General features: G+C 43.9%; 1 protein-coding gene across 1 annotated transcript; it reads left to right on the top strand.

Moving 5' to 3' along the window:
- Positions 1–70: 70 nt before the first annotated feature.
- On the top strand, positions 71–27,046 carry MCM3AP (minichromosome maintenance complex component 3 associated protein). Its single transcript, XM_035570426.1, has 27 exons — positions 71–1,222; positions 1,761–1,839; positions 3,724–3,871; positions 4,618–4,814; positions 5,950–6,089; positions 6,599–6,796; positions 6,985–7,253; positions 7,891–8,053; positions 8,604–8,764; positions 10,069–10,313; positions 11,132–11,322; positions 12,085–12,185; positions 14,342–14,473; positions 15,039–15,152; positions 15,642–15,794; positions 16,307–16,504; positions 16,796–16,864; positions 17,582–17,713; positions 18,108–18,261; positions 18,725–18,983; positions 19,366–19,463; positions 20,687–21,077; positions 21,241–21,492; positions 22,259–22,388; positions 23,347–23,553; positions 24,561–24,711; positions 25,223–27,046. The coding sequence occupies exons 1-27, from the start codon at positions 71–73 to the stop codon at positions 25,379–25,381; spliced, it is 5,643 nt and encodes a 1,880-aa protein (XP_035426319.1). The 3' UTR covers positions 25,382–27,046.
- The last annotated feature ends 75 nt before the right edge of the window (positions 27,047–27,121 follow it).

Raw genomic sequence — 27,121 nt, 5'->3', positions numbered from 1 at the left:
CCGGCCCTCCCCGGCCCGGCGGCGCCTGCGCGGCCCCGCCTCGCCGCGCGGAAGCCCGGCAGCGGCCGCCATGAGCGCGGGGCCGCCGTTCCGCGGCCCGCCCGCCTTCCAACCGCCGCCGCTGCGCTTCGGGCAGGCCGCCGTGTTCGGGCCGGGGGGCGGCGGCGCCGCCGGCCTCCCCTTCGGCCCCGCGCCCGCCGCCTTCGGGCCGCCCTTCGGGCTGGGCCAGCCGGCGGCCTTCCCGGCGGCGGGGAGCAACGCGGGCTTCAGCTTCAAGCCGCCCACCAACCTGAGCAGCTTCCCGGCGCCGGGCGAGGCGGCGGCGGCGGGCGGCGGCGGCGGAGCCTTCGCGGCGCCCGAGTTCCGCTTTAAGGCTCCCGACAGCGCCGCCGCCTTCAAGCCGCTGGCGGGCGCCGAGGCCGAGAAGGGCCCGGCCGCCCCCGCCGCCTTCACCTTCTCGCAGCCCTTCGGCTTCGCCCCCGAGGCGGCGGGCCCCGAGCCGGCGGCGGGCGGCGGCTTCTCCTTCTCTCGCCCCGCCGCCGCCGCCGCCGCTCTCGGCCGCCCCGAGGAGAAGGGCCCGCGGCCGCTCTTCGGCGCGGCGGAGGAGGCGGGCGACGCGGCGCCCAAGGGGCTGAAGCGGAAGGAGGAGCGGGAGCGCTCCCCGCGCCGGGCGGCGGTGGCGGCGGCGGCGGGGGGCGGCGGGCGGGCGGCGGCGGCGCCGCCGGAGAAGCGAGCGGTGCTGCTGAGCCGCCCCCGCGGCGGGGCCCTGTTCGGCCGCACGCTGCAGGAGGTGCTGCGCAGCCAGGGCCGCGGCCACCGCGACCGCGGAGACCCCGCCGAGGCCGAGCGGGGCCCCGCCGAGGAGCCGCCGCCGCCTCCGGTTGCGGTGGCGGAGGGCCGGGAGCCGCCTCGGGCAGGTAAGGGCACGGGTGGCCGGTGGCCGCCGCCGCCTTCCCGAGGGCTGCCTGCCCGACGTGTGGCGCCCGCTGTCTTTCCAGACGCCCCTCCTGTCACCGCCGGGCGCAGGGTGCGGGGCAGCGAGAGCACGGACAGCCTGGGAGGCCTGTCGCCGGGCGAGCTCACGGCCATCCAGTGCAAAAACGTCCCCGACTACCTCAACGACAGGACGGTGCTGGAGAAGCACTTCGGCCAGTTTGTGAAGGTCCGCCGGGTCATGACCAGGCGGAATAAGAAAATGGCCATTCTGCACTTCTTTGATCATGTGAGTACTGGGAGCTGCCAGTGCAAGAACGGGTGGAAAATGAAGTGCTGGGGTCTGGTGTAAAGGGCACCCCTGTTTTATAAGGCTACACACCCTTCATTTGGAAGTTAACACCGAGGATGCGTTGTACCACGGGTATCACGCACAGGGCTAAAACACACACCGAGTGGATCTTCCCTGTTTACAAGTTGTATTCCCGTGCCGCACAAGCCTAAAGTTACGCTGCTGGGTCCTTGCTTGGTCTTGGCAGCACCAAGGGCACAGTGGTCTTTGCGGAGTGACCCGCTCTTTGGAAATGCTGCCCTTGTGTTGGCATCCTCAGTCTCACGTGCTCTATGCTTTCTCTTACTAAAGCACTCAACTCTTTCTGTGGAAGCCTGACTGGTCCTGCTAGTTGCTCGTAGGTCTTGGGCAACAGGTTAAAATGTGGCACCCAGACTTTTGTGGGAGTTCATAAATGCTTTTTTTCTGGCAGAAGTTGCACTGCAGATTTTGGTGGTGTCTTGCTAATAGGCTTTCATACTCTGTCTTCTTCCAGGCCTCTGCTGCCCTTGCCAAAAAAAAGGCAAAAGAGTTGCACAAAGACATAGTAACATTCTGGCAAAAGAAGAAAACAAGTAAGTCTCTTGTTTCTAGATATGATAATTGGATGATAAATAGTGGCATCTGCTCTGTTCTTTTCTAATGTACTGAGGACTCGACCAAGATGGTCTCCAGAGTTGGAATGCTGGAGGTCCAAAAGTATTACAGTTTTCTCTGGCTCCTAGCAAACTGTTGGGTGCCCAGAGCTTCTGTGAGTGTTGCAAGTTGTTAGAGAAGCATAAAAATAGTTGTCCTGTGTTTTATTTGACATCCTGGCCCGTTTCTGGCAATGGCAATTAGCGCATACGTAGGGGAGAGAGTGAGAATGGTTTAAAGCATGTAATTGCTTCCAGAATAACTTCTCGACCTTTGGACAGCTGAGATAGCCCTCTCCTGTCTCCCACCGTTTCTGGGAGCCAATCTTAGCCCCCAGAGTTTTTCTCGTATGAAGTTACTGAGTTGCTTTATGAGCTGCACGAATTTCCAGCATCTGTAGTACTGTCCTCTAGTACTGAGGAAGCTTTAAGTAAGCAACTGCAAGTCATAGTTGGAAATTGCACTGTTTCTTTCCTGAATTCCTGTTGGCTCAGGTCAAGCAAAATATTTTAGACAAAATGCTGGATCTGGATGCTTGAAACCGTGTGAAAGAGTTGAAGGCGCTTGTGTGTGATTTTGCAAAACAAATTTAGAAATCTTTCATGTAACCACACAGGAGGAGTACAGTGATGTTAACATTGTCCTTGTGCTCCTATGTAGAAGTAGGGTGTTTTTCAGGGATTTAAGAAAGCGCAGTTTCTAGTGCCTCTCTGCCCAGAGCGTGGACTGAGATGTGGGCTTCCAGCTTTCAGAAAAGTGTCCTGAGAACTGAGTTACCAAGTACTCAGGATTGAGTGTCTGTCTTGCTGGGACTGCTTTTCTGCATATAAACAACTGTATATTGCTTAAACCACACAGAATGAACAGTGTGCATGGCTGGCTTACAGAGAACTGAGTTGTAAATGGGAAATGTGAATTCCAGTCCCTGCTTGTGAATAGGGCAAAATGACATGTGAATGCTGGTTATTTGCCCCCCTAGGTGAATGTTTGAATTGCTAGACGCTTCCCTTTCTTTAATTTTATGAACGCTGTGTGTGTAGTTCTGAGATTGTGCCCTGGGGATACGTTTCAGCTGTCAGCAAGTGAATGGTTTGCCACAGCTTTGACCAACCCAGAAACTTGCCTTTGTAGAAAATGAACAGCTGTAGAGCTGTCTGAGAATAAATGTCTGGAACCAGCATCTATAAGGATGCCTTTGTCATGTTATTCTGGGATTAGAAAGTCTATAGAAATGTAAATGGAAATATTCTGAAATAACTAGTCTGAGAAAGTTTAAGAAATCCAAATGGCTGAAAATTTCTTCGTGGGAGAGGATGTTCTCTGTTTCTGCAACGTGTAGACTAAATGCTTGGGAAGCCGTGCCAACCCTAGTCTTAGCTTGGATATGTGAAAATAATTATTAAAATGCTTCAGGAGCACTGAAAGCACTCTGACAACTGTGGTTTATGTTGGTGAAATGGATTGAATACCTAGTAAAGAGCTGTGACTTGTGGATTATATCCCAAATCTAAAAGAATTCAAATTCAGACTATGACCAGACTTCATTTACTGATGATCTACTGAGTAACTACAGTTACTGCTGAGCAGTGTTTTATTTAAGAATGCTTTTTCTTTATAGAACACTGAAGCTGACTAGCAAGCGGTAGACTTGGTACAGCTTCTAGTGCAAGTTTCTTGTAAGCATTGTGTGCCTGCATGAAGCTGTGACTAAAAATATTATCAGAAAACAGAACTAACTATTGACCTCAACCAAGGAGGGGAAAAAAAGCTGTTGCTACAATTATTTGCCAAGTACCTGCCTTCATGTTTACATGTTACTTCAGGCCCTGCAAAAAGAGAATTTTCGTCCAAGGAGAAGAAAGCAGGTGAAGATGAAGGAAGGCAAAGCAGTGAAGAGCAAAACTACCAGCATTCCCCACTTAGGAAGCCTTTAATAAGATCCTCTGCCAGTGCTGTCATGCCTGGTAAAAGGTATGTCTCTTCTGCTTCTTCGGGCCTTTTACTTCTTCTGTCTGAGTATTTCGTTTGAGTACTTTGTTACAACATGAGTAACAGCTGCAATAGCAAGGCATAAGGAAATAGAGAAACAGTGCAGAGCCCAAGTAGGACCAAGCGTCGATGACCGTGTTGAGTGGTCTCGATTAAATTGGTTTCTGAGGTGAACAGTTTTGTTTGTGGACAAATGTTTCTGTGTAATGAGTTGCCTTTTTGTAATAGCTGGTGAGTTTAGGTCATTATCTTTTTGCAGTTCTAAAGAACAGGCTTTTTACAGGAGGTCTTTGCTTTGTGTGAGGTGCTGATTCTGCAGTTCTGTGATTTTTCTGTGGTACTTCAATGGTGTGTCTAGTTGGACAGTGGTCATTTGGTATGCATTGTCATACAATTATAAAATTAATAATGTGCTGTAAAAGAAAGACTGTTCCTTGAATAGAAATATGTTTATATCTAGGCCCTGTAAAATCTTTTAATGATCCCTGTTGCTATAGAAGGCGTTCCCTTTTTTTTCACAGCAAACAGCAGGCTAATTCCTAGCTTGAAATGCCAACTGCTGGGCCTTTAGAGTGATGGGTATAGATGCATACTCTGTTTACTTGATACATTGTCCTGTGTAAATACTAAAATACTATTCTAAACAGAGATGTCAGTGCCTTGAAGAGTGTACTGGTAAGGTCAGAGCATGTATAGTGTAATATTGATTTAAAAAATCTTATTTTTAGCTCTCCAGCTAAGAAGCCTGGTCTTCGAAAGGCACTGCAGTTTGAAGCAGATCTGTTTGATTCTAGTTCTGAAGGGCAGAACTCAGAGGCCATGGGAACTTCATTATCATCTCTCAGTAACCTGATTGGGTTAGTGGCTGAGACATCTGAAGAAAGATACCGTCTTCTGGACCAAAGGGACAAAATAATGCGACAAGGTATTGTTATTAATTACAAGAGTTCATGAGTTTAACATCAGCTTCTCTGCTGGGAAGAAATGAGTGCTTGATGTCTGCAAAGCTGTTGTAATGGTATGGTAATAGCTTTGAAATGAGGCTAGGTAACATGGAACAGTCTGTAAAGATAGTCTTCTATTTTAATGGGTTGTTGTTCTACAAGAAATTTATGTATACAACAGAAATCTGTTTCTTATTGCACACATGTATTTCCTGTGGATAGCGAATAGCAGACTGTTCATCTCTGAAGGAATTTTTGAGTACTTTGGGGTCTATTTTGAGTCCTGGCAAAATGATCCCTATTAATAATGGGAGGAAAATCAACAGGGACAAGATCAGCTAAGCCACCCCATGTAACTGCATCATTGTGTGAGACTGGCTTGCTAAATGCAGGCCTTGGTTTCCTTGGCCCTAGGGGAGGCCGTGTAGGGCGATGTGCACCACTGCAGGTTCTTCAGAGAAAGCTAACCAAAGTCTAACAGTGTTTCTCTGAAAGCAAACTATTAAAAAACTGAAATTCAAGAAATCTCTTCTTGCTTCATAGTTCTGGGTTGTAAACCCTTTCATCCTATTCTTGCTGTTTCAAAGCTGATCCTAGTTTTTTTATTTACGGTGTTATTTTTAACATCAACAAACACATTGCTCTGTCACTTGACATGGAATTGTGAAATTGATGGTGTTAGTTTAGGATACAAACAAGTTGGGCTCTTGGGATACAAAACGTCGGTTATCAGGTTTAGAGTCTGATGTTTTCAACAAAAACTCTCCATACCTGGATGGGACACTATAAGAAGCTTTACCAGATGAACAGTGCAGCCCTGGGACCAGACCCAGAATGGGGGAAGACCATCCTCGTGTATTTCCAGCCATGCCAGGTTCCTGCTCCCAGGGGAGTCTGGTTGGGAGCCTCCAGAGATCCCTTCATACCAGCTTTTCAGTGAACCCTTGCCTTGGCAGCCTGCTTCTTGATGTCCATCCATCGACGACAGTGTATGGACCTCAGCTTAGGCAGATGCTGTACTTTGGGGTGTGTTAGCACATTAAGAAAATAGCTTGTCATGAAATCTAAAAGAGAGATGCTTAACGTTACAACTTGAGTTTGTGACTTTTTTTTTAGCTCGAATAAAAAGGACTGATCTTGGCAAAGCAAAAACTGTCATTGGCACTTGTCCCGACATGTGTCCTGAAAAGGAGCGTTACATGAGGGAGACGAGAAACCAGCTCAGTACCTTTGAGTTGCTTTTGGGATCTGACAAGGTATGAATCCTCTGTAAGCAAGAGTTTGCTTTTCTCAGCACATCTGTTCATTTGCTCCTTATATAAAGCTGTCAGTGTTATTTAGTTGATTACAGGGTTAATTCTGGTGGGGAATTTTGTAGACTCTCTCACTAAGGTGTCTTCTAATTGCCCATTGTAAAAAAGGGATGGTGGATGTTTGCTGTTTAAGTACTGCAATAACCTTTTCTATTTCATTCCAGAAAAGCATTTAGATCTGTAGTTGTGGTTAGCAGCGTACAAGTTCTGAAGGTGATGAGTTAGGGACTGCCAAGTCAGCTTCTGTCATAAAATAAAATTTATTTGCTATCATAGCAGAACCTACGTGGGTTGTTAGTGTGAACAATGGAAAAACTGCTTTAATAGTCTGCTCCTTGCTAAAGTAAAGGCATGAATGTGATGAAATTTTACACTCCTGATTTTTTTTAATTTTTTATTTTTTGTTTAAAAAAGGCTTCTTGGTTTTCATTTCTTTTCTCTGCGTCTTGCAGGTAGATCATGCAGCAGCAATCAAGGAATATAGCAGGTCTTCAGCAGACCAGGAGGAGCCTTTGCCTCATGAATTGAGACCCTCTGAAGTGTTGAGCATGACCATGGACTATTTAGTGACAAACATTATGGACCAAGGGGAAGGAAATTACCGAGAATGGTATGACTTTGTTTGGAACAGAACTCGAGGAATAAGAAAGGTAAGCACTAGTAGATGGAGATGTTTGATGATAGAAAGTGAATGATCACATGATACTGTAAAAAGTGAAGCAAAAACCAATAGTAATTGACTCAAAGCACAGAGTTTTCCAAAGGTAGGACAGGATGACTATGCTTTGTAGCTTTAGCTTGAAGTGCACATAAATGCTTTGTTTATTGTTCTGATTAGGATATAACCCAGCAGCATCTCTGTAACCCACTGATGGTATCTCTGATTGAGAAATGTGCTCGTTTTCACATCCATTGTGCTCACCACTTGTGTGAAGAGCCTATGTCTTCCTTTGATGCCAAAATCAACAACGAGAATATGACAAAATGCCTGCAAAGCTTGAAGGAGATGTATCAGGACCTGGCTAACAAGGGAATTTACTGCAAGAGTGAAGCGGAATTCAGAGGTTATAATGTTTTGCTGAATCTCAACAAGGGTGATATTCTCAGGTGGGAATGATGGATATCACTTAATTTCTCTCTTGTCTCTGGGAAGAAATTAGATTAGAATTAAGTCCCAACAATGTGATGGAAGTAAAGACCTTAGTTGCAATTGCTTTTGCCAAAGAAAGGCTATGATGTACTGTAGTAATGTTGCTTTAATTTGTAATATGTCATTAAAATGTGTCTTTTCTTAAGAAGAAACTTCTGTTTTTTTAAATACCTCACCAGAATTTCTGCACAGCAAGTGTAAAAAATTAAATATTTTTCTCAGTCAAGGAGATCCTTCTTTCTTACTAGAGGGTTATACAGTCTTCACTGCTTTATCTCTAGTAGAATCAAGTAAAAAAAATCTTGTGGACAGTGTTGTACTTTGCTTTTCTGGTCAGCCTCCTAATTGCCTTCTTCCCTAGAAGCTGGAATGATGTACCTAAATCATAGCATGATGATTATGCAGGTGTCTTTAGAAGATATATGATGAGCTAAATTTGCTGCAGCATTTACTCACAGACATTGATTTTGGTCTTGTCACTTGAAAGTTGCACGTCTCACTTGAAGTTCCTGATTGTAATTCCATTTTGTTATAGGTTGCTATCCAGTTGTTTGTATTGATTCAAAAGGTTTTTCTCTGTCTCTGTCTCCACAGGGAAGTGCAGCAGTTTCATCCAGAGGTTAGAAACTCTCCTGAAGTTAGATTTGCAGTTCAAGCTTTTGCTGCATTAAACAGCAACAACTTTGTGAGGTTTTTCAAGTTAGTGCAGGCAGCTTCTTATCTGAATGCCTGTCTCTTACATTGTTATTTCAACCAGGTAAGAAAAAGCAGATGGATATTTTAAAAAAGCTTTATCCTATAAAACAGTTTTTCAGGAGGAAATCATTTTAGAGAGCAAATAACTCAGTAAATATTTAACATTAAAAATAGTCTTACTCTTGAATCTTAAGTGTTTCTAAAAAATCAAGTTTTCTTCTAGGTTATAAAAGGCAAATACTAAAGACAAGTGCTCTTAGTTTTTTTTTTTCCATGACTGTGTATAAATATATATTTTCCTGAAAATAATTTTGGGAGCAAAGAAGTGGGCCTGAGACTTTTTTAAACAAAATATCAACCTGTGCTTTCAGAAGCCCTTGCAAGCTTTTTCTCTTGCACAGGAGTTGCAAAGGGATATGCTCAAAATGAGCAGTGCTGAAGAGGGGTGGAAACTGGAAAGAAAGTGCACAGCACTTAAAGCTAAATCTAAACAGTTACTTACATGTCTGTCTGATGACAAAGTGCTGCTTTCTTGTAAAAATTATTTCCGTTTTTAGAGTGCACTTAGCAGTTTATGTGACTCTTGCTTTTATCCCCCTCACCCCCCGCAGATTCGTAAAGATGCTCTCAAATCTCTCAATATTGCCTACACTGTAAGCACCCAAAGATGTACTCTGTTTCCATTGGATCACCTGGTTCGCATGCTGCTCTTCAAAGACTGTGAAGAAGCAACTCATTTTATAAGTTACTATGGCCTGAGTGTATCTGATGGGTAAGTATAAAGAAAAGAGCATCAGTCTGAAGATGCCTACTGGGGTTAGACCAATGTCAAGCAAAGCGTTAAGTGAATGGGCTACCCCTGAAGTTTGCAATGAGAAAAAGAGGGAGAAAACAACAGGCAAAGGTTAGAGGCTGAGCTCTACTTAAGTAAAGCACTGGAATAGTGATCAGCACAAACTTCAGTAATCTCTTCTATATGTATTGATATAACTATGAAAAGTTCTTTAATTTTTTCTCCCTCAAGAAATGGGATTCGTATCCCTGTAAGTACTATGGTTTTACTACCATAGCTTTTTCTTTTTCAGGCCTGTGCATCTTTTTTTATAAGGTGATGAGGGGTTTCAAGGACACAATTCCTTCAGGCTTCTTGAAGGTGATGGAAAAAAGAGACATTTCTTACAAAGGAAAATAAAGGAAAAAGGCATAATGATCTTGCTCTCCATTGAGCTCCAGAGACTTCTTCCCTAGAAAAGGGATAACCCAGCTGAAGGAAATTTAGTTATTTAGGTTCTTATCTTGCAATAGAATTGTAGTAAGTTGCAGCTTTGTAGGAAGTGAGAATACAGTTCAGCTTCTCAAGAAACTGGTATTATGGTGATTCATATAGGGTAAGGTGAAGCTGAATGGTGCAAACCAGTTTTTAGAAACAAAAAGAGTGTGAAAGAAGAATAAGTGAAGGGTGAGTGACAGAGCGTAGGAAAAAAAAAAACAGTGAAAGTTCAGGAGGATGCCGGAGGCTGGCAGTTAGCAAGCAAGAATGTGCTGTGGAAATACGTGCATTGTAAGGTGCGCTTACACAGTCTTGCATTGCAATCTCAGGAGGCTTGAGAAGGTGAAAACAAATTGCATGACAGTTAGTACTCTATTTCCTGTTAATACTCAGTTTGGAAATAATGAATTGGTAAAACTAGAGGTACCAAGGTTGGAAGAGGACTGTGTCTTTTATAATTACTTCTGTAGCTAGACCTGACATCTGTCGCCTGGGATGTAGCTGATGAAAAATGTATGCAAATAACTTGTATCCACTATGTACATTAAAAGGATAATAACCCAAACAGCTGACAAGAGCGCCCAGGAACATCAGCCCTACTTGTCCTCTCTCCTGGCCAAATAGCCATAAGAACAGTGCTCTTGCCTTCCTTGCTGTGTCTCCAGACAAAAATTGAGGTCCATGCTACACAGGACAATCCTGAATGCCTTGTACCTGTCTCACTTTGACATACGAAGCTGTATGGTTGAAAATACTTCGGTTATTGGAACTTTGAATATGTACTCCTGCTTCTTATTTTTCCCCAGTGCTTATGTAGAGCTGAATCGCTCAGCTTTTTTGGAGCCTGATGGATTACCCAAGCCCCGTAAATCACTGTTTGTCAGCCGGAAGCTAACTGTCTCGGTTGGGGAAGTTGTAAATGGCGGACCATTACCATCAGTGCCTCACCACGTGCCTGTGTCTAGCTTTAACGGACAGAGCAAATATACTGGTGGAAGCACCTCTGTGGATCAAGCTAGTAGTAGCCAAAAGTCCAGTGTAGAAGCAACAGGTAAGACCAAACGTGCATTTTTAGGTACTGCTCAAGAACACGCTGCTGTGTCTGTTTTGTGAGTAGTTTTGTTGTTCAAAGCCGAAGTTGTTCTTTGCTCATCTGGGTTGAAATTGCATGGGAATTTGGGTGTAATGAAAGCGTGTTTTGATTTAAATGTACTTACATGTGTGTAAAAATTAAAAAAAAAAAAAAAAAAAAAAAAAGATTAATAAATACAGAAAATGCTCCGATGGAAATAAGCTTAATTTTACCAGTGTAGGTGAAATGACTACATATTTGGCTATTTCAGATAGCCGACTTCCCCTTTCAGCTTCCAGATTTTATATGCTGTTTGTTCCTCCTGTGCGTGCAATTGTCTTCCCTTTCAAGGTGTCTGGATTTATGCTTTGTCTGTGCTGAAAATACAGATATTTTTTGTTTATTCAAGAAGTATGTGCATAGGTGCTAGGCATACTTGTCTTAAAACAAGTTGTTTTGTTATTGGAAATGTATATGCTTGATATTGGAGGTAATGTGTAGTATTTATGAATATTTTTATAAAATATTTTTATAAAATATTCATACCTAGAAATTGGTTTCTACAATATAATTATTGTATAATTGTATAATTGTATAATTATTGTATAATATAATCTACAATATAATAATGAATCTTCAAGGCAGCAGGCTTCCGTTGTGGGCTTGTTTTATGACCTGATGAGATTTGTCAGACAACCTAGCTTGAAATACAACAAGCAGCAAAGAATAGTTGAGCTTCTGTTTGTATCTGAATGGGTTTCCATTTTTATTTTTCTCTGCTGACTCACCTGCTAAAGAAGGAAGAGTGGAAAGCAAAGGTGTGGATTTAGATGTTACAGCAGTAAGAGCCCAGCCTCAAGTTCATCTTCTGCCCTCACTGTTACCTCGTCCTCTTGTGCCAATGCTACCTCCTGTGCAGGCAATTTCCCAGTCTGCTGGACAACCTGAGCCTCTTTCTTCAAAGCCTCAGCCTGTATACACAGACACAGTAAGGAAATCAAAAATCATAATGGAGTATTTGAGAAAAATCTGTAAAATATAATGAAAAGCAGCTGAGATTGATAGGTTATTTTAGTTGTCCAGAATCTTCACATCATGTAGATGCAAAAAGGGACTCTGCCTGGTTCAGTGTGGTGGGTACTTTAAGATCTTTCCTTGAACTATTCTGAAAAGAAGTATTGTGTGATTTCAGATGCAAGCTTGAAACTGTACCGCATGTATTTTTGGTGTTCCCCTTTTTTCTCCCTCATACAGGTTAGGATATGTACTAATTCTGAACCTGTTCTGGAGTGTTGCACTGCTTTGTGGAGTAGAGCTGCTGTATTCCACCTAGATGTGGCTACCTTTCAGTAAAGACTAGAAATGGTCATCTGAAATTGTCAGCTAGTACTTGTAGAGCAGTGGCAACTCTAAAAGAAACTGAAGTACAAAAATAAGAATTATTCTCGAAATTCACTTATCCTAGCTACTTCGTAAATTGCTTTGTCTATATATAATACAGAAAGTTGCTTCTGTCTCTGGGGTGTTACTGTATGGTTCTTAAACTGGTTCTTAAACTCAACCTTGAATTTCCAGGCTGTTGTACTTGATTAACTTAGTTTAGTCTGTAAATAGAAATACAAGTCGTGCAGTTGCCAGTTATAGTCACTTAAACAAGGCTGGAAGACCTTACTCCCAATTCATGCATGCACACCAGCTGTCCTGAGCACGGCTCCAACTTGCTTCAATTGTTTCCTCTGCTGTGTTGTAGGACATCGCCGAGGTGGTGGACGGGCTTGTGCATGATGTCCTCAAAGGAGAGTGCAGAGAAGTTGGCAGAGCAGGAGCCGATTACGTGACTGCAGCGATCTGGTAAAGATCATTTATTGCTGGTACTCCTGGAGCTTGTCGTCAAAGTTTACAGTTTACCTTAGCACCATGTGTGAAGATCATAAAACTGAGCAAGGCCAGGTCTATAGTGGAGACAGTCTTTTTGGTACACTTAAGGGAAAAGCAGACCTTTCTTCAGATGTCTGCCACCTCCCTCCTACACACTAGTTTAGCCTAATGAAAGGCTAACTGTAAACCTCTCTGTAAACCTCTTTCATGACTCTAACATCACTGCAGCAGCAAATGTGTTGTGGGAGGGGAGGTGCCTGAATGAGAATAAGAGCAGTAAGTCCAGAGCTGGCTGCTTCTCTGCTTAAAATAATGCTTCTTCTCCAGGCAGTTGTTAGACTCCTGGATATGCTGGTGGGAGGGAGCACCTGTATGTCTGTGGTGCAGCCTCCTGCTCCTGGTGGTTGGTTGCCCACACTAGATTAGGCTTTAGCAAAGTTACTCACAATTTTAGCAATAAGTACCAGCATTTAGACAATAAGATGTAGGGTGATGTTTCCTGATAATAGATGGGCGAACTGTTTCAGTCCTTAGAGAGGCACTGCGACTTTAAATCCAAGAGCTGCAACTGGAATTTCCTATTTAGTTGTCTACTCTGCAAGAACCCAGATGCACTGATGTACAGTGACGAATCCTACAAAAAACTGACTTCAGTCTCTCCTTATGTCCAAGGAAAGGCAGCACAAGGGGTGTGGGTGTGGGTGTTAGTGCCCTGAATTGTCACAGGTGGAGCTGCTGCTCTGAGAACTTTGTGCTGTTGGCCATCGCTGTCCCCAGAAAGCTGCACTCGTGCACCTGCCCTTCACTATGGTGGGATGTGTAGCTGCAGTCTGTCCGAAAGACATTTGGGTGTTTGTCTCCCTCTAAATAAAATTGCAGGAAGGGGAAATGCCTGATCGCTTACACGTGTACACATGCTATTCTGTCTGTGCTGCTCAGTCCCAGCAGGGGTGGTTAGCTCCCTATGACCCCTGATTCACTAGGCTGATGTGAGAATTAGCTTTGTTAATCCAGAACTGAGTTGCCAAAATGGAATTTGGCTTAAAAAGAACGATTTGCTGGAGGTTTCTTGGCAAGGACTAGCACAAGTTCACTGCTTTTACCCATCTAAGTAAACTTGTGTACTTCTGTTCTTGGCTAGAAATAATAATAATAAAAAATAAAAATATCTGAAATGGGGTGAGCTAAGCATGGTAGAGGCTGTGAGCAAGGAATAAACTGGCTGCTAGACTCTGGTATGGCTTATTTTCTTTGGATTTTAGGTTATTTATTTAGGGAAAAGAAATATGAAAATGAATAAGATTTAATCTTTTTTCTGTTGATTATTCTTAGTAATGTTAAATTAAAATCAGCGTCCTTGTGTGGATTTTAGATCTTCTCCTAAAGTGAGAAATCTAGATCTTAACGGAACGTGAGGTCTGCACATGGCAAGTGTTTTTGCTAGCCAAGGGTAGATACTGAATTTACAGATGTTCTTGTCTGGCTGGGATGGAACTAATTCTTTTCACAGCAGCCCATATAGTGCTGTGTTTTGGGTTTGTGACGAAAACAGCATTGATAAAGCACCAGAGTTTTGGCTGCTGCTGAGCAGTGCTTGCGCAGCACCGAGGCTGTCTGTGTGCTACTGATCCAAGGATCAGGCTGGGCTGGGGGTGGGCAGGAGCCTCGGAGGGGACAGAGCCAGGACAGCCAACTGGAGGTGACCAGAGGGTTAGTCCCTACTGCCTAGCATCATGCTCAGCAATAAAACTGGGGTAGAGGAAGAAGAAGGTGGGTTGTTTTATTTTTTTTCTTCCAAGGTAGTAGTTGTTTGGAGGGTAGCTGGGTACTGAGCCTGTGGGAGGCGATGAGTATGCTTGAGTGTGTTTTCTTTTCTTTTCTTTTTTCCCCTTCCTCATTAAGCTGTCTTTATCCACCAGTTTTCTTGGTGGTGTTCTTTTTCTCCTGTGTCCTGCTGTGGGGAGGGGAACGAGCAATGGTGAGGCAGGCACTTGGCCGTAGGCTGAGGTCTGCCCAGCACAGCAGAGCAAGGGTGTGCTTAAGAAAAGCACAGGTGTGTGGTACCTTCTCCATAAGGCTCCCACTTGTGACTTCCTGGCATTGAAAAGAGAATTGCTGTTTCCACACAGTACCTCGGAGGCCACTGTGGAGGAACTGGTGGCTGAAGTGATGGAGGAAGTTCTCCGACAAGTGGTTGGAAGCACTCTCAGCGCAGAAAGGGAGCGTGTTAAGGAGGAAAGGCGCAGAGTGGAGGAAGAGAGGTGAGCTGCTGCTTTTGCTGTGGGGCAGGGTGGGCTGTATCCATTCTTAGGCTCCGTGAGGACAGCAGGTGCCAACCTGAGGCCTCGTGCCATGTGCCCAGGCTGTGTCTTTATCAGCTGTCAATACCGCTCAGTTTGTCTCATGTTGAACTGCCCTGGGATCACTTAGGCTGTCCCTTCTCTGTTCTGAGGTAATCTGCTAGTTAGCGTTTGTTAGCCTCACAGAGCCACTGTTAAAATCATGGGTTGGAATGTTTAGGAATTTTTATTCACCCTGAGCTTCCAGAGAGGGAGATGCATTCTGGCCCTGCTGTGCACGGTGAGTATGCTACTGAGATTGCTACTTGTCTGTGGCTTATTAGGTAAGAAAGAAAGAACCCAAATCTCACCTGTATTAATGAGACTTGGCTCCACGCAAGCCAGTTTTTAATTTTTAGAGAGAGAAACCAGCTAGGGGGAGCTCAATTTTAGGTGAGTTAACTGTGGGTCTGCATGTAGTGCCCCTGTAGCAAAGGGGCAGGCTTGCCAGTTGCTACCTGTGTAAATCTCTTCTCTGTCCTTCTAGGCAAAGGCAGGAAAGAGAACAGTTAATAAAGCAGTTGAGTCAGTTGGTGGGTATGGAGTTAATGGAAGAAGTAATAAACGAGACTGTTCAAGAAGCTTCAGCCAATGAGTTAAAGTAAGTACGACATCCCATACGCTATACTTTGCTGTAGGTGCTTTCTAAAGGGTAAGAATAAAAGGGAGTGCTGAGCTCCTTGCTTGGCCTTCTCCGAGCTCATCTTCCATAAACTGCTTTAAAGAGAGGGGAAGTGTACTTGACCATGCAGCGTATTGCCAGTTTGCCATTTCAGTAGCAGTCCTTCCAGGTGGAGGTGATAGAGGCTTTCTCTTGGACAAGGCTGCCCTGTATGCTTACTCTTATTCTGCCTCCCTTACAGCTCAGCTGCAGAGCTTTCTTTGGAAGTCTGTGATCAGTGTGAAATCTTGAATGACTTCTGGTTTGGTTACAGGCCTTATTTAGAAGGGCCATAGAGTACAAGCAAAATCCCTCCTCTTTGCTAGTTGTGCTGGTGGTTTCCCTTGTTTGTGCCACAGCTAGTTGTTTTAGTACTTGCTCTGGCATTCACCTCACTAGAGGTCTTGATTTTGTTTCATTTTGAATTAGATGTGCCTTAGAAAGAGACCGGCAAGCCCGTATTGCCCGGTGTTCAGAAGAAGTCTGTGGTCATGTCATGGACCACTTCCTGGAGGATGAGATTTTCCAGATTGCAAAGGAAACCCTGCAGGAGCTCCAGTGTTTCTGCAAATATTTGCAACGGTGAGTGGCCATCCTCTGATACAACTGTTTTATTCAGGAGTCCTGGCAGGGAGTGGTTAATAGGGTTTAAACTGCACCTGTCTGGCTATGTTCTTTTTGAGATAGTTTTTGATGTGTGGTTGGCTTCGGTAGAAGGGTAGGCTTAGGTTTTTGTTACCAGCCTCTAATGTTGCTCAGCCTTACGTAGGGAGTGGAACATGTCTCATCAGAGCCAGGTAATAAGCTTCATAGGAGATTTCAGCTTCGTTCTAGCTAGAAATAAGGCTGACCCTTTTGGATGCTGAACATGTATGGTGAACAGGTCTCATCCAGTGCCTGAGCTGTGAGTTTGCAGCTGTGTGTGCAACAGCCTGAGCCTGCTGTACAACCCACAAGCACCACCTCACCTTCTCCCCTTGGCAGACCGTGACTTGTGAGGTGTTTCTGAGAGCCTGATCCAGTTTGAAGAGCAAAGATGAAAACCGTGATGGACTGCAGTTCATTAATGGGACCTTATTTATTCTTTTCTGAAGGTGGAGGGAGGCAGTGGCAGCTCGAACAAAGCTGAAACGTCAAATGAGGGCATTTCCAGCTGCTCCCTGTTGCACAGATCCAAAAAATAAACTGAAAGCTCTGTCCCCCAGTGCTGAGTGGCCTATAGCCATGGAGAACTTGTGCAGGAGACTTGTAAACCTCGGGAATGGAGGAAAGCTGGGAATCTCTTGCACGAGGTAAGGATACTTATGAGAGCAGGTGACAGTCTGATTTTCGGAAAGTAAGTTCTCTTCTTCCATTGTGCAAGCTAATGTTTTTGCAATACAACTTGTTTTTAAATACCTTCCCCAAAAGACCCTTTCTGCACAAATGCCATGAAAGACTGAAAACCCAAAGAAATCATTCTTCTATTAACTGCAACTTTCTAAGGCATCTGCAGTAATTCTCAGGTCTTAGTGTTCTGTATAAAGCATTATCTTTAGCTATAGTTACCCAAAAAATCACAACAACGGATCTTTTGTTTCCAGGCTGAATTGGCTGAGAAACAAGACAGTGCATGAAATTAGAGTTCGTCACTTCTACCAGCAATTGTTAAGGTATGTTAGTGTTTGGTCCTTGTTTTCTTTTTAAGAAAACTGTAAGAGAAATGCCAGAGATCTTGAAGGTGTCATCTCAGAGTGGCAGATCATACTCAAATGGCCACTTGCAGCCTTGCTTCTGTAAGTATTTTCTAGGTAAGGGAACTGGATGGTCAGTCCCTGGAAGTGTTGGCTGTCTGATCCTAATGCCATGGGTGTAACTTGGAGGATCTGATGTATTTTATTTTGCCCCCAGGTGGGATGGGAGGGGTATAGGGAGAGATGATTATATAAGCGGTTATCAGTCTGGGTTGTGGCACAAAGGGATTGATCTAGGTTTTAAATGTGCAGCAGGAGACTTGGTTTTCATGGCTTGTCATGCACTCTCGTGCCCTGTGTGTTCATTGGAGGTGGGTATTTAAGCAGTGTGGAGGTGAAGTGATATGTGTATTGTCCCACAGTCCCCAAAGTAAGGCTCAGTTAACAGACTTGGCAGCTGCAATTCCTGAAGGAGAGCTGGGGAAGGAAGGAATCTGGGGTGTGGTGAAATATATGGGCAACAAAGCTAAAGGATGAAACCCAGCTTCAGACCTTTTTGAATTAGACAGTAACCAGTTGCAGTATTGTAAGTTGTTTGAGGCAAGAAGGACATTCTCCAGGAGGGGGATGCAGCTCTAGGGAGTCTTTTTTTCTTCTTTTTTTTTTTTTTTTAACCAGCTTCTGTCTCTCTTTAAGTAATTTAGCTTGGACTCCCCTGGATCTCACTTCATTAATCATTGAGCATATACCATTTCAACAAGAACAGATATTTTGGAAAGTGCTATTGGTTTTGCCAAATGATGAATATGCAGAGGATGATCTCAACAGGTAAGCAGAAGAGGTTATTTTCTGAGTCCCTTTCTCAAGCGTGGCAGTGGAATGGAAGAATAGTAGTATGCAGCCCTTGGTGTATGCTTTTACTCTACCATATCAAACCTCTGTATTCTTTTTTTCTCCAGAGCACTTGAAAGATACAGCTAGAATTTTGGCAGTGGTCTGTATTGTCTTCTGCTGTTGTTCATTGAATAGCATTTGCTCATATTGAAAACAGAAAACCTTTAGCTACGTAATATTATGGAGAATTTAAGGACAGCTGATAGACGTTTAGCAAAATCCAGGCATTATGAGGGTTGTAATGGATTCTGGTACCTGAGATGTGTTGTTGCTAAATACTTTAAAATGCCATTTAAAAAACAAACAAAACCACTTTCTTGTTTACTAGAGTATTGGTGGATTGGTTTAAGACCAAATTTATTGGAGACAAAAGCTGGAAGAAAAACGCTTCATGTGCAGAAGGTAGAATTCAAACACTGACATTATTTAATTCTCCTGGCATGCAAGGGAGCAGAAGCGTTAAAGTCAGTGTGTGTGTTAAGGTAAGTGAGAGGAATTTTGTGATACCTGACAGGCTGTAAAAGGGGGTGTGCTCTTTTCCAGTGGATGTTGTGTGGGGGCTTCTCACACTGTGTCCTGTCAGATAGAGAGAGAGAATACTGGGAGGGGTAGGGTTGTTGAAAAGGTCTGGAGAAAAGTGTGTATTTTTCCTTGTTTCCAATCAATCAAGTAATACCTGCCTAAATACAGTTTAGTAGTAGAACCTCAATCCTCTCAATTTCCGATGCCAAATCAGGTACATAAGGTGCTGAAGTACACTTCTGTGTTCACATGCATCTATTGAAGACATCTCTTTCTTACAATTCATTGTCTGAAGATTTGTAGAACTACTGGTAATGAATATCAAAGTTGAATGCTAATAATAGTGAACTGCAGTTTTCGGTAAATTTCAGAAAACTGCTTTGTTTAGCTACTTTACTGTTGTCATCTTTGTTACTTGTATAGGTGGTACATGGTGTGCTCTCTGACTCTGAGCTTGATGCAGCAAACGTGCAAAAAGACTTACTTGGAACCAGTGGACTCATTCTTCTCCTGCCCCCTAGAGTAAGGAGTGAAGATGTTGCAGAAGAAGATGTTTATTGGCTTTCAGCTTTGCTGCAGTTGAAACAGTTGCTTCAGGTCAAACCTTTCCACCCAGTAGTTCCTTTGGTGGTTGTAGTCCCCACTGAGGAAGAGGAGGCCATAGAGAAAGAAGTTGAAGAAGGTACATTATTGTTTTTTTAAGACATAGAAATAATGTGAATGTTTATGCATGCCCAAAGTAGAACTTTTGTGCCTAGTGCAGTCTCAAATACAGAGCCTAGCAAACAGAGAGATGGTGAAGTACAAGGCATTTTCAAAGCTTTGGTAGAAATCCAAAGACTTTAACAGTTGATCATTACGGAAAGTGATGAACTCTTCTTTGGCTTCCAGTTGTTCTTTGCACACAGTATTTGATCTTGAGGGTCTAGGGGAAGGATGGAGAAGGAAAACATGCTGGGAATGTATACAGTGTGTGCAACTGGGTCAGAGTAGAAGATAAATATTTTGTTCTTTCTCTGTGTATGTGTGATTTTTTTGTTCTTTTTTGTTTCTTTATTTTTAAGGTTTAATGCTGCAGGACTTGATTTCAGCCCAGCTTATTTCAGACTACATCATTGTTGAGTTATCAGGTTCTATCAATGACTTACAAGGCACGAAAAGGGTAAGAACAGTGGATTGGAACATGAAAACATACTCAATTGGTTTATCGTTAACCTTAATTACTAATTCCTTGGAAGGAATGATTGTTACATTCTCAGTAGCTTAAATTGCAACAGTCTCATGTACTGTGTTATTTTTTTTTCTGTTAAAGTTAAGGACTGCTCCTTTAACTGGCTAGAGATTGGTATTTGCTGAAGATTGGCATTGACAGAAGATGTTTCTTGTGTCTAATACTGAAACTGTACTGAGTCCAAAATACGTAGTTTACATAAATCCATTCTTGTCTGCCCTGTCTTTGACTATAAAGTAGGGTTACAGCTGCTGCATAACAGAAGAGTGCTAGTGGCGGGCAAGCCTTTTTTTATCTTGAAGCTCCTACTCCTAAAATACAAAGGATGCCGTGTAGCAATTTTGGCTGCTGTGAAGTCACCCAGTATTACCCTATTTTCAGTGGATGGGAATGAGGGATGCCTCGTGAGGAAGGATTGTACATTGCTCTCTCTGACAGCCGTCAACCTTTTCTTGTCCTTCAGTTTGCTGTGTGCTTGTGAATAGTGGCCTGGCGACAAATCAAAAATCCATGATGCAAAATGAAAATATTTTACACTTCTAAGTATCGTGCGTGAGAGACATAGCAGGGTGGGTTGGAGAGGTGAGTGAGGTTAATGTTCGAGAACAGCTGAGCTGCGTCAGACTGACATGACAGCAGCTCCAGCCACTGTATTCCTTGATCACAGTGGCTGAGGAAGGTCCGTAGGGAAAGAAAATGCAAGGAACAAGGCAAGCACAGAGTGCTGCTCCCCCGCAAACCCTTGCAGCTGGCACCTCTGTGGTTTATGGACTGCTAGGATCACGCATGGCTTCTCTGGGTTTAGTCCCTGTGAGATAATTTTTGTTAATCTGCCAAATCTTTTCTTGACCCCAGATAAATTTTTGACATCCCCAGTGTTCTGGAGCAGAGAATTTCATGGCAAAACGGCACCTTATGTGAACTGCCTCTTCCTGTCTGCTTCTGAGGCCGCTGCATGTGAATTTAATTTGAGACCACCTAGTTGGGGAACAATTACTGCAAATATGAGAATGTCGATAGATAATATATTTGTATTTTGCTGCATAGAATCTTAAATTCTGTTACATCAAACACAAGGTTGTGGGATTGAATCCTTTAGTGTCTTGATCACTGTGAAGTGGGGTTTCCAACCACTCGTGTTTTGTGTGTCGTAGATTGCTGCAGCTGTGGGCTGGTTGGTTTCCCAGTGCCCTAACTCCCTTAAGATCTGCAGTCAGACCCTTCAGGAGTACATTGAGGATGGGATTGATGGTGAATTTGGCAAGCGCTTCTATCTTGACTGGAAGGAGAGACGTTTAGCTGGCCTGCCATCTCAGGAACCCGGGGCCATCATAGAGCTGTACAACAGTGTGCTGCAGTTTCTTTCAGATGCAGCATCCTCAGAGCATCTTTGTGACTTGTCTTGGCCTGTTACTGAGTTTTCAGAGCGTGGGGGTAACAAGCTGTTACCCCACCTGCAGTGGAACATGCCTGATCACCTAGCTTGGCTGAAAAAGGCTGTGCTGTCCTTCCAGATCCCCTACCTAGATCTGCCTCCATTAGGTGGTACGTACTTCATGTTGCGGCATCCTCTTTGCTACAACATGCATGCATCATTTCTCTTAGATGTGTCTGCACTGTGTTGAGCTATCAACTTCTTATATGCGCGGTCTGGCTATGTCACAAATTCTCACAATCCACTTGTTTTTTGTTTGTTCGTTTCCTGTAGCTCCTTGGCGTCCTGTTTGCCACATGATTTTTCAGTATGTATCTCAGATCGCTAATTCTTCACATACTCAACCACTGATCCAGTCTCAAGTGGAGAATCTGCTGAGCAAAACGTATCAGAAGTGGAAAAACAGGACATTGGGGAGCTCTGATGGGCCTTCTGTTCATGAGATCCCTTGGGATGCTATCCTGGCAGTCTGCATTGATCATAAGCTGAGAGACTGGAAACCCCCAAAACTGCCTGTTGCACCAGGTATCATATGTCCTTCTAGAGCAAGGATGACACTTCTTGCATAAGTGTTTAATAACTTGGCACTGGTGCATTCATGCATAGGAGTGAGTGAGCATCAACGTAGCAGGGATGGAGCTCTGGTCTTGATCTTTTTTTCGTGTTGCAGAATGACAATGTGCTTACTGCATGTCTTTCTGCAATTTAGTGTATACTTATTGTTGATGATGACTTGAGCTTGTGTTTAGCACGCTTCTCTCTGTGTGGAGAAATACAGTCAGTCTTTCAGTCTTCTCCCAGGGGGAGCAGAGGGTATTTAGATTCAACCACAGACCAAGAATTGGTACTTGACAAGCCACATCAGCTCAGGTCATCTGAGATGGCAGACTGCCACTCTTAATGAACACTTCCATGGATTAATGAAGTTTGTCTCTAATTCTGTTTACTTTCAATTTAAAAGTGTGTGGACTTTTTTCCATGCTTTGTTAGGCTTAATTATAGCGAGTCTCCTTTGGAATGGTTACTGAACTTGCTGAACACTGTGCTTAGATGCACTAGAATGTTTAAAATGAAGGTAAAAGAACATTTTATGCTCTTCCTCAGTATGTGGTATATTGAGCAGTAAAATAGCTCAGGACAACCCTTTTTTTTTTATATGCTGAGTACAACAAAAAACTACTTGAAAGGGAACACACTATTTTCCCTCATAATGGCTTTTTAATACTGAAGCTTTTCTTTTGAGGAGAAAATCTGTACTGATAATAAATGCTGGGTTTGTGTTTATTCACAGAAGCAGTAAGTGAAGATGGACAGATTCGGGTGTACTTCTTCAAGGAGCATTTACAGAACTTCACTATCCCTTACGTGTGGGAACAAGCCAGACTGCGCACGCAGGAGGAGGTCCGGCAGGGCCATGAGAGGTAAGATGGCTGCTGACTCTGCCCGAATAGCATTCAGCTGTCCACTAAGCCACCAGAGCTGCTCGGTGAATTCTGAGGAGGTTGCTCAGGGCCTCTTGTCACAGTCATATACTGCTATCGTGATGTCATGAACCAGTATGTGACATTCTCTTAGAACGTGCTTTTGTACATCTCCTTGAAGGGTATTTGTGCAGAAACTGGGTTGTAAGTAGGTTTCGTTTCTTTAGGGTTTCTCAGCTCTCAAGGAAATGGGTTGCTGGGAGGAGTGCTCAAAGTGCTATAAATGGAGAAGTTTTGCCAAAGTAAATACTACCTTGAATTAGATTTGTCCACTAGGTAGACAAAGCACGGAGTAAAAACAGTGTGAGGTGGGTGAAGACCTTGGGGGTAAATCATTAGCATACCATTTGCTTAATAGTGCCCACTTCTTTACATTGTTGCACCTTGGAGCTGTTAGATGAATTACCTGTGAGATGATTCGCAGACTTACTCTTTGGCAATTGCATATTAATTTTGCAGCATTTTAAGTTCAAAAGAAGGCTTTGTGCTCGACTCCAAGGATGACATTAGGAAAGTCTCACTGCTAATGGAAAATGCAGGGTTGAAGGGGGAGGCTTCCTTAGAGCTATATGTCTGTGTGGTATTAATGGATTTGAGAGCTCTCAGGAGTCTAGCTCAATTCTCTAGCACTGTTCAGAGTAAAGCCAGTCTCTCTTCTGTCTCAGAAGCTCATCTGTTGCTCTTTTGTGTAGCAAATTTTGGATGGATATGTTTCTTTGAAGTAAATCCCAGTCAGATTTGCTCTTCTCAAGTCCCACTTGGTGGTGGTAGTTTGTTAGACTATGATACGAGGGTCTATGTCTCTGCTTTTTACTCCCAGATATTTCTATGCTAGTAGGGGAAAAAAAAACTCTTACCAATTTCTGTGGTTTTGTTTTTGTTCCCCTCCCTATCTCAGGTCAAGGATAAAATCTACTGTCTCTTTTAAGAAACCCCGTAGTGTCTCCATGATGCCAGAACAAAATGACGCTGGCATGAGCATGCTCTTGAGTCAAGGAAGGAGCATTCCCAGTGCAGATGCACTCACAGACACAACCTTGGCCAAGGATCTTCTCCCAGAGCGTCTGTTAAGCCAGTTGCAACAGGAAAAAATGGAAAGCAGAAGGTGAGTTATCAGAGCAACAACCTTTTCCTTGTAGCCCTGCAGAAAGGGATCTGGGAGTTTTGGTTGACAGCAAGGTGAATATGAGTTAACAATGCAGCCTGGCAGCCAAAAGGGTCAACCATACCCTGGGGTGCACCAAGGACAGCATTGCTAGCCAGTTGAGGTGACTGTCCATCTCTACTCTATGCTGGCATGACCTCCTCTGAGTACTGTGTGCAGTTTTGGGCACCGTGGGATATAAAACTATTAGAGTGTCCAAGGGAGGGCTACAAAGATGGTGAAGGTTCTAGAGGGCAAGATGCATGAGGAGCGGCTGAGGTCACTTGGCCTGTTGAGCCCAGAGCAGAGCAGGCTGAGGGGAGGCCTCATGGTGGCCTGCAGCTCCCTCACAAGGGGAGCGGAGGGGCAGGCGCTGAGCTCTGCTCTCTGGTGACTGTATTGGGTTTACGTGCCAAGAATTTGGTAGTGGGAGGCTGCAGGGGTGGCCTTTGTGAGAAGAGTCTATCAGCTGTCCCACGTTAGGCAGAGATAATGGAAGATTTGAGGAATGACTGGAAACTCATCAGTCAAGCCACTAATGGTAGGGCAGCGTAGTGATGTATAGTGTTCAATAGTCCGTGTCCTGCAATGTCACCAATGTCTATGAAGTCCACTTTAGGAATGTCAGTTTTGCACCAGTAGCATTGCAGGTCACAAACCTAAAGAACTTAAGTTCTTGAGGTTGGCCCAAGGATTTATTTTCTTTGCACTCCGTCAGTTGGGTGCCCTCAGTTTTCTTGGCCACCTTTCTGTACCACCAGCCAGCTTTCTGTACCACCACCTTCAACAGTGTTTTTTTGTTTTTTTTTTTTAATAGCAGTGGGGGATGTCAGTCAGTGTTGGAAATGACTGCTAACATCAGATCCTTCTTGCAGACACCTCTGAACCCCCAACACTTATTTTACCTACTGGTTACAAGAGCAAAGCCAGGTGGCATTGTGACTGGTGCTCTTGATCTTTCTCTCCAGGTTTGAAGAACAGTTACACCAATGTCTAACTGAGGACACAGAGCCCCTTGGAGACTTCGTGGGTCTTCCACTCTACCTTCCCCAGTCCCTGGTCTCCACCCCAGCTATCACTGGTCCGTTGATCAAGAGTTCCATGCCACCTGTTCAAGGGGTAAGAAAGAATGGTGCTGAAAACTTAACTGTAGCTGCAAAGAGTACTGTGCAGGCATCAAACCTGCTGTAATTGCAAACCATTAGTGGGAATAACCTTACTGTGCGGTGCTGGATACACTTGGGAAATGAAGAATTGAGAAATTGTACCTTGAAAATAAGGAGGGATAACTTTGGTAATTCCAGGGAGGGGAATATTTTCTGTAGACCTGAAATACTGTTAACATGTGTGATGAACTCCTGTCTGCTGCTGGCAGCTGTAACAGTATAGTGCCACAAGTGATACTTAACTTAGAGAATCACTGTTGCGAGTCAGCTTCACTCAGTTAAAGGAAAGCTGGGTCTAGAAGTAGCAAAACGTGCTATTTTTATCATACATCTTTTGGGAATTGGGGGGGGCTGACCTCTGTGATTGTTCTCAAGTGGCAGAACAGTTAGTAAGCTGAGAAGTCCCTCGTTGGTTCTAGATAATGCAACTTCCTCAGCCTCATCTCTCTCTTCTTTCTGTCCAGGCTGGAAGTCAAGCAGGATGTGAGCTGTTGGAGGACAACCTAAGCCCCATACTGTCGGACAGACTGAAACACTTGCAAAGGCTCCTCAGAGCTAACAGGGAGGGTGAGGTTGCTTCTGAGCTCCACCTGTCTACTCTGATGGACATGGTGGATATCTGAGCAGAAATGAGATACGTGTGCAGACCAAGAGACTTGGTAAAGAAATCCAGGGCTGAGTGATTCAACAGAGGAACTCCTGCCTAACATTAGAGGAAAAAAACAAGTGTCCTGGGAGAAGAACACGGCAGGTGCGGGGCCTGGGCTGCTCCTGCATGGCTGCCTTGCACAGAAAGGATGTAGAGGGGCATTCACTGTGTCCCTTTGGCTCACTACGGAGGTTTGGCTGGTCTGGGATCTCTTCCTTTTAAGCTGACTCATTCCACAGCTGTGGAGACAAGTCAAATGCTACTCATGGAAAGCCATAAACTGACACAGCAGTGTTTTTTTCCTTTCTACCAACTCTCATCAATTGTTGATCAGCCAGGAAAGAGACGATGAGTTGGTTGTCCATATTAGTTTTGTATCAGTTTGTGCAGAGTTGTGATGCTCTCCTTGTACCTAGCTTTTGTTCTCTCCCTTGCCTTCATAACACAGTAAGAAGCTGAGCAATGCTGCTGTAGGACCAGGATTTTTTGTTTGTGATCAGATCTCAATTTCTGTAGAAATGCGGATATGAGAATACTGTTGTGAGGAGTTAGTAGAAAATAGTTCTGTGGGAAGCATGTAGTTATATTTAACCTCACCAGGAGAAAACAATAAGGTAGCAAGGACCCCTGAGAGCATCAGAGCAATCAGTCTCCACAGACACAGTCCCCAGGATACTGTCCCAGCTCTGTGTTTACTTGATGCATAAGCTACCTTGCAGCAGCAGCACCTTGGTTTGAAGGTTTTTTTTTAGCTGCTTAGGAATATCAGTGATCATTCTGAAGTAGTTACAACACTTTTGTTTTGTTTTGTTTTTTACTTAACTGCTCTATGCAAATCCAGAAGGATATTTGTGCTGCTGGGCCCCAGTTTTATTATGTTGAATACGTATGGCATTAAAACCAAATCAATTGCTTATTCTACAGACTAATTGTCATGCTGGAATGCAACACATTTTCTTCATTAAACAGCTATGGAAGAATGATTTTCCTATCTAGAAGAGCTCAGAATACCTTCATTGTCTAGTTTTTATATAGCTGTGGCTTTGAAAATTGAAGACCTTTTGGTTTTAGTTTAATATTGATTTCCAGTAAACAGTGTGAAGATGTACTTCATGGTTGCAGTACCCTAGTACAGTAATCTTTTTTTTTTTAATTACAACAGCAGCAGATTTTTCTCATTTCCACATGGTGAAATACAAATCCCTGCTGCTATCACTGTAAGCACTGATTTATAACTGGACAGGCAAGATCATTTGTCTGACTTGCTTCTAATTTCATTTGAAAATTCAGTCCAACTCTGTCAGCTACCTTCCAAAACTGTTATATTTTTAAATAGTATTTGCTATTTCTCTTAAATGTAGTGTTAAGGCACTCTTGTTACTCGAAGTTGAAATCAGAAAGTTAGAGCTGGAGCGGGCATGCTTTGAGGCGTTTGTTGGGCTGAGTTTTACTGACTTCTTCACGCAGCAGGGGCTTGTGAGACGAAGTTGCCCTGCTGTTCTCCGTGTCTGTTCCCCGTTTAACCAGAATTCACCTGTAAAAAGCTGGAAGCGGGGCGGAACCTGTTTCACACCACCTGCCTTGTTTCATCTAAATGTTCCTTCGTATCTAATAAAATGCGTTTTGTGGCTTGAACTTAGCTCTTGCCTTCTTATTACGCAGAACCTACAGCTAGCAGTCCGGCGGGGGGTCAGGGCAGCAGGGAGCCCCCCGC

Source organism: Cygnus atratus, chromosome 6 (assembly GCF_013377495.2).
Source record: "Cygnus atratus isolate AKBS03 ecotype Queensland, Australia chromosome 6, CAtr_DNAZoo_HiC_assembly, whole genome shotgun sequence".
NCBI lineage: Eukaryota > Metazoa > Chordata > Aves > Anseriformes > Anatidae > Cygnus > Cygnus atratus.
Note: the sequence above shows the minus strand (reverse complement) of the source record. Positions and strands in the feature narration are given on the sequence as shown.

Coding starts and splice junctions, on each gene's coding strand:
- MCM3AP (XM_035570426.1), top strand. CDS start 71: ATGAGCGCGGGGCCGCCGTTCCGCGGCCCGCCCGCCTTCCAACCGCCG. Junction 6,797..6,984: donor GAACTCGAGGAATAAGAAAG/GTAAGCACTAGT, acceptor TGTTCTGATTAG/GATATAACCCAGCAGCATCT. Junction 8,765..10,068: donor GGCCTGAGTGTATCTGATGG/GTAAGTATAAAG, acceptor ATTTTTCCCCAG/TGCTTATGTAGAGCTGAATC.